At 49.4% G+C, this 11,568-nt stretch overlaps 1 protein-coding gene across 1 annotated transcript; it reads right to left on the bottom strand.

The window, feature by feature from the left end:
- Positions 1-1,220: 1,220 nt before the first annotated feature.
- LOC118532242 (C-C motif chemokine 2-like) lies at positions 1,221-3,158 on the bottom strand. The gene is made up of 3 exons (XM_036086658.1): positions 2,999-3,158; positions 2,091-2,208; positions 1,221-1,728 (listed from the first exon to the last, which is right to left on the bottom strand). The coding sequence occupies exons 1-3, from the start codon at positions 3,072-3,074 to the stop codon at positions 1,617-1,619; spliced, it is 306 nt and encodes a 101-aa protein (XP_035942551.1). The 5' UTR covers positions 3,075-3,158; the 3' UTR covers positions 1,221-1,616.
- Between the last annotated feature and the right edge of the window lie 8,410 nt (positions 3,159-11,568).

Below are 11,568 nucleotides of genomic sequence, written 5' to 3'. Positions count from 1 at the left end.
AGTTCATTCTTCTCCAAAGCTGCTTCTCGGGCTCCATATTCCGGCACTCATCATCTCTTGCCTGGATCATGGCAGTAGCCTCACCCTTGCCCATACTTCTTCAGGCTTGTATGAAACCAATAAGTTACATTTACTGACTCACTTCTGAACCTCCAAAAATGGCATGTCCTTCCTCATTGGCCCAGACATTTTCAACATCTCCTTTTGACCTATGAGGTTGAGTACTGACTTACTACGCTGACATTCAGAACCCTTTACTCAACTTTCTTTTCTAAACTTCCCCATCCCTTGACACACACATGGACCCCAGCTCCCATCTTCTTGGTTTTCACCCTCTTTTATGTACATGCCATCATCATTTCTACCTCTAGGTATTTGCTTCCCTCTTCTTTCTCCTCTTCTAAGGTCTTATTTATTTATTTATTTATTTATTTATTTATTTGAGAGAGAGAGTGTGCAAGCATGAGCGGGGGTGGCGGGCTGGGGAGGGAGCAGAGGGAGAGGGACAAAGCCAAGGCGGGGCTCAATCTCATAATTCTGAGATCATGACCAGAGCTAAAACCAGCAGTTGGACGACACTCAACCGACTGAGCTACCCAGGCGCCCCCCTCTTTTTTAAGATTTTATTTATTTACTTATTTATTTATTTCGGCGGGGGAGTTCTTTCCCCTCTTCTAAATGATACTGTACTTTTTTCTAGAAAAATCTCGTGCATACATCAAGGATAAGTTGAAGTCATATCTTCTTTATGAAATCTTAATCTAACCATCTTATCAATGGTCGCTTAATCTCTCCTTGATTTCCCAAAGTCTGCAGTGTCTGTATTACTCTAAATTGAAGGAATACTTGGAGGGGGACAGATTGGGGGCAAGTATCCCAGTTAGGGGGCAGTAGCATTAGATTTTGAGAGAGATTGAGGGCAGGGGTCAAGGACTGTGAGAAAGGAGATTGGGGTGTTGCTAAACAGGTGACAAGGGTAGCTGGGATCTGGGCAGTTGGTCTTGGGGACTGGAGTAGTAAGGCTGGAATGCCTGACTGTCTCCTGCCTTAAAGATTCTTCTATAGGCACTCACATGAGCCTACCCAGTAGAAAAGACCAGGGCCAATCCACATTGTCACTCCTCCCAACATGAGCCCACCCTCTGCAACCATGCTTCTCCCTCATCACCAAGATAACACTCAGCTTTTTAATTTCCTTCAAGAAAACACCAAAAGTCAGGTTTTGTACAAAAATATATATATGTATATTGATCAATAGTTACAGAATATACACTTCCACAATAGCATTGTAAGCAATCCTTTAGAATTTAAAACATAGTCTTGCATTAATGATCCTTGCAAGGACCTTCACACCACCCCAGGGGTGGAACTGGGGCCCCCAGAGGAAAGCATTTTTTTCCAAGTCTCCATATTTTAAAAAACACTAGAATTCATGGGAGATAAATTTAAAACATCAATAACTTAAATAAGATTAACATTACTTAAGACATTTTGTGCATATCAGTAAACAAAGTTTCATACTTTTTGAAATTATAATAAAATAATATCAGAGGGCATTTAGGGAGAGTTAGAAGAAAATAAATTAGTTTCAGATTCTTCAGTTTCAGAGTGAGTATTCATGGCTTTGCAGTTTGGGTTTGGGTTTTCTTGTCCAGGTGTGCCATGGAATCCCAGACCCACTTCTGGTTAGGGTCAGCACAGATCTCCTTGTTAAGGATGGTCTTGAAGCTGTGGGTGAGAGAGTATACAGTTAGAGTTCCAATGAGATCTCTGCCTAGGACTCCAGCCCATCCTGCCTCAAGAAGCTGCCATAAGAACGAGAAGAAGGCAGGTGGTAAGAGGGCACCTAGACAGCTGTCCCAGTTGCAGCCATCCTGACTTCCCTCTAAAGAAATTGGGAGGGTCTGCATAAGCACCCATATAGAGAGTGATGTTGGGAGTCACTTTTTGCCTTGTGGCCTCAATTTTCCCATTGGGCACCTTTGGACATTAGATTAGATGACCTACACCTCTGACTCTAAGTTTGTAAGGCTTTCTCCTTGCTCCCTGAGGAAGAAATGGACCAGGGAGGGCTGGGGTGCTCAACTTACATCACAGCTTCTTTGGGACACTTGCTGCTGGTGACTCTTTTATAGCTCACCAGCCTCTGCTTTGAGATCTTCTTATTGGTGAGTGTATAGCAGCAGGTGACTGGAGAATTAATTGCATCTGGAAATAAGACCACAAAGAAAAAGCATTTTAGGATGGACTAGATTCTTCTGATCTTAATCATGGCAGAAAGGAGTAGTAATGGGAAGGCAAAGGGAAGTCAGGAGTAGAGGTAGGACCCATAAATCCCAATATTTCTGCCTATGCTTCAAAGCTAGAATGTCATACTAACTCAGTTTCCTCTGCTTTATAACGGGTGCATAGCATTGATAATGAACGGAGGGAAGGGAGAGCCGTTAAAACTAGATAATTCCTGGGAGTGTCCTTAATCATTAATCCTGGGAGGAATGAATAATCCAAATATTCAGGGTCAGGGAAGATCAGCTCAGGGTCCCCCTCTAGGCTCCAAGTTGTGAGTTTCCCTGATTACCCACTGCCCCTGCGGAGCCCTGTCTCTGGATGCTGGACTTGAATGAAGCACCGTCCAGATTCTGGGTCTCCTCCTTTCCCTTCCACCACATCTGGAAATGCCCTGCGCACCCTCCGCCAGAGGCCCCCTCTTTTGGATCACCCCAGTCCCCCCCAAACACTGCTACAAGGAGCAGGGGCAGTAACTGTACTGAGGGGATGACTGTAGAGCTGGAGTCCTGGAAGGACTGGATTTGGGGTCCACAGCTGAAATTCCCAGGAGCAACCATGTGATCAGTTTCACTCCTTGTCCTTCTCTGACTTTCCTGATTTTGGAAAGCAGTCACGAACGGGAGACTGTGGGTGATCCTCCTGCCCTGGTGGCCCATGAGAACCCAGAGATGTGGTGATGGGCTTCGAAGGGAAAGAGAGAGGGGCTTACCTGGCTGGGCGAGCACCTGGGGGCTGAAGGTGGCGGCTGTGAGCAGCAGGTACAGAAGCACTGCGGAGACCTTCATGTCGGCGGGGAGCAGGGAGACTGGGCGTGAGAGCTGGAGGTTTCTGTGTTGGTCTCAGCCTCTCTGCTCCTCTGGCTCCTTCGGCTGCTCTTTCCGCCTTTTATTGAGGGCTACGAGGGTGGAGCTAAGAGAGAAAGTTTGGCCCAGGGTAGCATCATTCTCAATGAGTGACGAAGTGGAATAAAAAATGTGCTGAGCAAGTGTGGTGCTCCGGGAGGTTTCCAGGAAGTAGGAGGGAAGAACAGTATTAAGGAAGGATTCAGAAGCCTGCCTTAGTGCTGGGGCTCTGCCTTAGATATCCTCAGAAACCCCAGAATCACCATCATAAAACCTTAAAGACCTTCACACTGATTTCAGCGAATTCCCTTCTTTTGCAAATATAGGATTCCTTGAGGACTGTTAGTGGCTGAGCCAAGCTGGAACCTAGAATTCGGGTCTCAACTCCCTCATTCCACTGCTTTGTGCTTCGGAGCTTGCTTTTGCCCAGTGGGCATGGAAGGATCTAGCGACTCTTCTTTCTTAAAGGATCATGGAGACAATGCCTATAAAATGCATGGAGCTTCCCGGAAGAATACTTGCCAATCACTACATTTGTAATAAGAAATGGGTCCTGTTGAGCACAGGACCGTGTCTGGTCCACAGTTGGTGGTCAGTAATGGCAAGGAAAAGGGAGAGCCGCTGGTTTGGAGTGCCTCCTAGCAGCCAGGCCCTTGCTGACGTGCTTCCCAGAATTGCCTCAGACCTCCAAACCACCCAGCTTCCTTGGGTGGAAACTGGAGGTAAATGACTTGTCCAGAATCTCATGGGTAATAGCAGGTGGAGCTGGGCTCCCTACCCAGGACACTCTGACTCCAGAATCCTTATTCCCAAGTGCTAGGCTTATGTCTCATGATGGATGTTTGTTTCCTAGAGAATCTGAGAGCAGAGACTCTGCAGAGAAACCATTCTAGATTCTTGGGTATAATTCCAAAAACACAGAATGAAGAGAGAACAAGTCAACATGTGTGCTGTTTTGCTTCTACCTCTCCCGGAGCCTTATTTTCATTCTGCCTGAATCTTGCTAGTCCTCTAACCCCCCGCCCTCATTGAAAGCCCTCTGTGTTTGGCTCAGTGCTCTGCCAATGCTCAATCCATTCTTCTTGGATGAATAAAAATGTTTTACTCATTTTTTGGAATATAGACTGTGCAGTTTCACCCATGTCTTCCCAGACCACCTCACCTTAACTTCCCTCATATTAATGGAAACCCTTCCCTAATCTCTCAGAGTGTCATCTGCCATGGGCTGGGAGGATTGTATCCCATTTCCCAGTGGAACCCACCCATTCTTTGGGTTCTGTCCGGGTTAACAGGTTAAGGATGCTGAGATCCTGGTTCAGCCATGTCATGGTCAGGCTTAAGGCCCTGGAGCCAAAAAATCTGGAGAGATGGCGTGCTCCCACATCTTCTCTTTTATGCGAGGAAACCGTATTCTGGGGGAGGGGGGTGGGCAACAGACACAGGGTCACACAGGAAATCTTCTTGGCTTTTCGGAGTATTTAGATGGACCTCTGACTCTTTGAGGCTAAGTCTCTACTTCCAAGAAAGATCATCAGTTTTGGAAAGTGACTTGGTCTCTGCAAGTATGAGACAGTAAACAGATCCAATCAGAAGAGAAAGTCTCTTGATAGCCATCTCCCTCCCACCTCCATTGTCAAGCAGAGATGCTCGCCTCAGCTGGAAGGTCAATCATGAGGAGGAGAAACAAGTGGAAATTCCCACTCTGAGGCAGCTTTGGAAGTTCCCGGATCCCGTGGAAAATAATGAGTTTGGCTGGAGCCCGCATTCCAGATGCTGGGCCTGGGGCCAGGGCCATCTCATGTGGGGCTGTGCTGGGAACACCCCAGCACAAGATCCGGGTTGGGTCCCTGCTCAGGAGCATACAAGGGAAAGGCCCAAAGAAGGACATTGAGGGAGGCAGGGTCAAGGTTTGGCAGGTCCCTGAAATATACAATCCCCCTGGGTCCCTGCCCATCCAGTCAGAGATGAAGAATGGAAAAGTTCTTCTTGGTGAATAATCTCTTTTCCTTCCTTCCCGTGGGCTGGCTCCCCACAGGCATCCTCCACATGGACCTTTGTCATCACCCAGACTCCTACTCACTATCAGAGGTGATGGAAAGAGGAACTAAGACTGAGCTTTCTAGAAATATCAGAAACCAACACCTAGCCCCCTGCCTCAGCTCTCTTCTGCAGATCACTTGCTCCCCCCTCCCCATCTAGCACGGTGCCCCCTTGCCTGTGCTTGCTGTACCCCTTTCCCCCACTCTGCCACTCAGGTCCTTGAGTGAGACCCACAGTGGGTTCTGTACTAGTCAGGTCCTTCCTAGACACCTCCTCCAGGCCTCCTTCCAGGTTAGCTCTTAGCTCCAGGGAGACCAGAGCTGATTTTCCTGGGCCCCCAACTCTGTGACTCCTGTCCTTTCAAGGACTAGAAACCTGTTCTTTATTCTTGTGCAGAATGTCAGATGAGCACAGGACCTTAGAGACCATCTCCCTGTTTCCTTGATGAGGAAAGCGAGGCCGAGAAAGAGGCAGTGGTGGGCCTGGGATGGCATGGAAGGCTGATGGCAGAGTGTGTGTCCATTTCCAGGCTCTCGGTGCAGCACCCTTGTTCATAGCCTGCACTGTCTCCCTAGCACAACACTCATGCAGTTAGCACCAGGAGGGGGACTAGGGTAAGCCAACCAGACATGAAGCTTTTTTTTCCAGAAGAGATGATTAAGTATCCATGGGAAGTGGGGCTGAGTTTAGTTCACCCCAAGCTTCCAGCATGTAGGCATTTCCTGTGTCCTGGGATGGATCTGTCCCAGGTTTATTTGCATGCAGGAGTCAAGGATACTACCTGGGGGGTGGGAAAGGGTGCATGGTGGTGGAGGGGGGTGGGGAGGTGGAGATAGCCTTTGGAAGAAAAAGGAAAGATTCACCTGCAGTGGCCTAGGTTGGTTTGGGGAAGAGAGTGGTGTCCCAGCCAAGCCAGGGGCTTGTCACTTAGACTCCCCTCTGGGCCAGCCCTCATGGAACAGCACCTGAGCCCTGCAGTGAGGGGCTGCCATGGGTGAGGGGGTGAGTGTAAGTAAACTGTTGGGATAATTGCAGTGTGAGATGCTGCAGCCCCTCTGAGGGAAGAAGTCACTTTCCTCACTTGGGGATCTCATTGTCCAAGGTGGCCTGAGCAGGTGTCAGGGGTTAGGGGCAGGTAAGCACACTTACAGTGCCCTTGTGAAGGTGCTGACCTGGGGGATGGAATTTAGGGACACAGAGGTCATGAAAAGCAGGTGGGTAGAGACAGAGAAACATTTTACAACCTTTACTGAATCCTTGCTTTAAGGGAGAGTCTAGAGACAAACAGCAATTGCAGACTGGATAGATGAGGGGCTGTGAGTCCCTGCCACGTGCTCCAGGAAGGCTACATGGTAGTGGTGCCTTTAAGATGGGCATGCGGGTTGCAGGTTCTGAAGCTTGGGGGATTGTTTGGTGGGGGAAGGGCGCATTTTGGAGCCGACTTGTAGCCACTGCAAATTTAAAGCTCTTGCACATCCCCTTGGGATTTTGTTAAAGTACCGATTCTGATCTCTGGTCTTGGGTGGGCCTGAGATCCTGCATTTCCAAACAGCTCCCAGGTGATGCTGATGATACTGGGCCAGGGTCCCACTAGAACAACCTTAAAAGGGCCAAGCGCGGGAAATGCTGGTCAGGTGTGGGGAACAGCAAGCAGTTCATTCTCTCCAGACCACAGTTCTTATCTGGGGCTCTTGGCTAGGCTTCAAGAACCATCTGGAATTGTCTTCCACATTTATGTGATTGTGTATTTCTCTAGAGAGAGAGAGAGCATAGCTTCCATCAGATTAGCAATAGCATCCATGACCTCCAAATAATTAAGTACCATGGAACCTAACAAAAATAAAGAGTTCTGGTCTTCACCCCAGACCTGCCGAATCACAATCTATAATTTTACAATGTAAAGCTATATTTTTTTTTAAGCTGTCCCTCCCACCCCTCCCAGCCTGTGTTTGGGCAACCCTGGGCTAAAGTGTAGGGTACACAAAGCAGGGGCTCTGCTGGCCAGGCTGGGTGGCCCTAACAGAATAAGGCACAGGTAGAAAAGAGGAACGAAACAAGAGGAGAAAGAGCGGGAGAAGGGGGAGGAAGAAGAGGCCCCCTGGACTCGTGGAAAGAGCCCCAGGCGGTGCCAGAACACCAGGGCCGGAGGCCTGGCTCTGCCTCTGTCTGGCTGTGTGGCCTTGCACAAGTCACTTGACCTCTCTGGGCCTCTTCTGTAAAGTGTGATTAGTAAGACAGCTGTTTCCAACGTTGTCACGAGACTTGCATGAAATAATAAGCCAAGGGTGCTTTGTAAGCACCGTGTAAAGAGCTGTGTCACTCTGAGGACCCGGGCCAACTACAGTGGGCAGGCAGCCTAGGGTGCCCGTGCCGGCCCGGCAGCAGGTTGCGCGCGCCTCCACCTTCATGTCTGGCTGTGAAAGTCCATTGGGCATGCATATTATAATGCAGTGAGGTTTCGATTTCCTAAGCTCTTTCTCATCCCTGTTCTCTTGTCTGCCTGGACAGAGGGAGAGCCTTGGGAGGCTGACAAAAACCTGTTAGGGATTAGCAGCCGCAGAATCAAGTTTGGGCCTTGACTTGTCACATAGCCAGCTGTCGCTGGAAGCTCATGTTCCCACAGGCCCCTGTCCACCCTCAAAGCCTGTGTGGTTCTCTCAGCCTCCCCCTCTGCTTCCAGAGCCCTCTGTGCCCCATCCCACCTTGGGGCTCTTGCCTGTGCTGGATCCCAGCCCCCAAAGCCGTGTCTTTCATGCAGTAGGTTCTCCATAAATACCGTTTGAACCTATAACCGGTCCAGGAATCTCCAGTCGTTTCCCCAGATACCCGAACTGCGGAACGGTTTAGTATCAGACAGGGAAATGAGTAGAGAAACAAGACTGTTGGTTTCCCGAGTTCCCCACGGCTTCTATTTGGGCAAGAGGTAGTGGCAGGGTTGGGGGAGACAGCGAAGAGGCACTAGCCAAGAGTGATTTTCAGGGGCCACATGGATCTTTCTTTGGGGACGAACTGCTTCTCTCTTTTGGTTGCAAAATGCCGCATCCTGAAAAAGGAAACTTCCCTTGCCACAAAAAGCTCCTTCTTGGTTAATGGTTTCGTCTGGCACGCTGTTGCAGCCCCAGGTTGCAAAGCTTTGGCTCCATTCACAAGCTTCTTCTGCATTTACTGTAAATCAGAGCCCGAGAAGAGTCTGAACGAGCACGTGGACGGTATTTGCCTAGGGGAGGGAAGAAATTGAGGGGGACAGTTTCGCAAAGCACACACATTTTTTTTTCCCGACTTAAATGCAAGGATTTAAAACAAAGCGTTACCCAATCATTCAACTTTGCAACTTATATATTGCTCAAAAATAGAGCCAAGGGAACGAGAGAAACTTTGCAGGCACATGGCTCTCCCGGGAGCTGTTGGTAACGGGGTGGACAACGCAAGCAAGCAGGGGCCACACACAGTTATGCGCAGGGACCCTAGCTTGTCTGTTCATTCCTGCATCCCCAGCATTAGTGCCTAGCACTGGGCACATCACCACCTATGGGATGAATGAATGAATTTGGGGAAAATCAGAGCTGCAGGTGCCATTGGGATTCCTCCCTGAAAATCCCTGCCTGGCTTAATTTAAACTGGGGAAAAGAAAGTTGCCTGGGATTTTGGTGCACTCTCAGTCTGCATTTTGGTGCAGATGAGCTTTGTGGATGCCTATGTGTGCTGTGGGAAGTGCCTGGGGACACAGAGCTTAACTTTTTCCAGAGAGACCACCAGCTACTTTTTTCACTTCTTTGTTTAGAGAAATCTTACTGAGGCTGGAGAAGTTGGCACTCATTGCATTGTAGATAGTCACTCATTGTCCTGGACGAAGTGGGGGGAAAGAACGTTTGGCGGCCAAAGGGAAAGACTACCCCTCCTAATACCCCTTGCTCTGCAGAGCTGGACATGGGGAGAAAAATGGATACATTTGCTTAAGGATCAAGGACCTCCTAAGGGGAGAGGAACCAAGGCCCCTTCTTTAGAGTCCAAAGTGATTAGACGCTCTCCCTGTTGAGGCGGTCATCATGCTTTAAGGGCATGGACAAATCTGCCAGCGCCCCAGCTTTGGGAGCTCCAGCGCAGCACCGTGGCCAAGACTGGAGGGGGCACAGTGAGAGCAAGGAAGAGGGACAGACTGGGTGGTGTGGGGACAGTAATCCACAGTCACAGGCAGTGCCGGAAGCAATGGCAGCCAAGAGCCCTGGCCCCTGTGCTTGAAATTTAGCAGCAGGACTTGGTAGCTGGAGTGAACGGGTCCCCAAGGTTCTTGGGAACTATGACAAAGTTGGGACGGGACGCTTAAGCCCAGACTGTGAGATTTCCTCCTAAGCAGGACAACTTGGGGTTCTGGTGATTAACTGAACATAATAAAGGAACTGAGAATGATTTGCACCCCAAGATGACAAAAAGGACTATGTCAGCTACACACACACACACACACATTTCTTTGCTGTGGATCGTTTACTGTTCCAGCATCTCACAAGCTCTCGATAGAGTTAGGATGTACTTACATTCCCAAGCTATGACACGCTTTGTCATGACACAATTCTGCTTTCATGACAATGATTACCATTAGTTTTAACTATTTACCGAATGCCTTCTAGAACTTCTGTGCAGTTAATGAGGAAAGATTTCAAAATTGTGGGCCATGAGGCACCCGTGATTGTAATTCCTTGCATGTGTTTTATGATTCATTAAATGCTGTGATGCTAATAAGAGCATTGCAGTGTAGATGAGACCAGTATTATCACCCCCATTTTACAGATGTGGACATGGAGGCTTAGAGGTGGGCTTGCTCAGGTCCGAGGGAGCTGGGAAGCAGCAGGGCTAGGACTGAAACCCAGGTGTTCTCACTCCAAGGCCAGTTTTTCACATGCTCTTCTAGTCCTTTCCTTCTGCTTATTGTCCTCTCCCTTCCCCCTAAAGCTCACTTCTGTCCACCATGTCCACGGAAGCCTTGGTAGGGAGTTGGTGTGTCAAGGAAAGGTAAAGATCATGGGGTGTAGAGGAACTAATAGGGAAGTCCACCACCAAGCGCTGGGTCCGTCCTCAAGTGAATTCATCACCATGTCATTTCAACCTCTGCCCCGTGGCCACTCTCTAGACTTTGTCATCTCCCTGAACTTCTGTATTTCATGGAGTTCATCTTAGTAATCCATTTCTTTGACCGCAGCCTTCCACTTCCTTCCCCTTCAGCAACTCCACAGGCCCTGTGTCAGCTTCTCCAAGGCCCTCCACCCCTACCTGGCTTCCTTTCCTTCCCGGCTTGCTAATCTCTCATTTCCACAGGGTTCCTGTCTCCCCCAGGCCAGCGCGCCAACGCAGGGCATCCGACGGCCCCCTGATTCTTGATGCTCGGGGCCATCGGGCTGGCTGGAGTCTCGCCTTCCTGGATGAGCATGAGAGCCACGCTGTCACACATGCCTCGTTCTCTCCGTCCTCTGAACCCCGCAGAGGCACAGCGCCCCTTCCTGGGCCCTGACATCTCAGGCTCCAGGCTCAGGACACAAAATACCCCTTGGGGAAGTAGAGACTGTGCAGCAGTTAGAATTCCCTCCATGCACACCCCCATGCCCACAGCAACCGTTCTCGTGTTATCACCTCTCTTCTCTCTCGCTGTAGAAGAGCTTGTCCCTCTTGTTGAAGGGCACTGATCCACCTACATCCTTGAACTCCTGCAGACTTTTCCAGAACCTGGCCGTTCCATGAGTTCCATGCAATTCCTTGCTCTCTGTTTCTACTCTTCATTTCCCTTTCCCCAACCAGCATGCTCAGGTCTTCATTGTTCAAAAAAACGTATTTCCTTTAACCCTGCCCTCCCTCAGGCAATGCTGTTCTCTCTTTCTTTCCTTCTTTTCCTGGGAAAAATTCTTAAAAAAAAAAATTTACTTATTTGAGAGAGAGAGAGCACAAGCCGGGGGTCGGGGGGAGAGGCAGAGAGAGAAGCAGGCTCCCCGCTGAGCAAGGAGCCCCCCCACCCCAGGACCCTGGGATCATGACCTGAGCTGAAGGCAGACGCTTAACCCACTGAGCCACCCAGGTGCCCCAACCTGGGAAAAATTCTTGAATAACTGATCTCTATTTGCGGTCTCTATATTCTCACCTACAATTAATTCCTCAAGCTATTGCCATGTACTTTCTAGATCCATCGCTCGCTGAACTCCTTATGGTCTCATCAGGGACCTTCTTATCACTTCCTGCAGAGGGGTCTTCACAATTCTGATCCTGGGGGATCACTGCCGTGTTACTGCCACCTGTAGCCCACTCTTCCAGGAAATGTTGCCCACCGTTGTGTCTGAGGCTCTGTTCTCTTCTCGTGTTACTCCCCGCTGCTTCCTTGGACACTGTGCTCCCTGGTTTCTCTGCTCCGTGCGTC

This window comes from Halichoerus grypus, chromosome 2, assembly GCF_964656455.1.
Source record: "Halichoerus grypus chromosome 2, mHalGry1.hap1.1, whole genome shotgun sequence".
In the NCBI taxonomy this organism is placed as follows: Eukaryota; Metazoa; Chordata; class Mammalia; order Carnivora; family Phocidae; genus Halichoerus; species Halichoerus grypus.
This window is presented reverse-complemented; position numbering and strand designations above follow the sequence as displayed.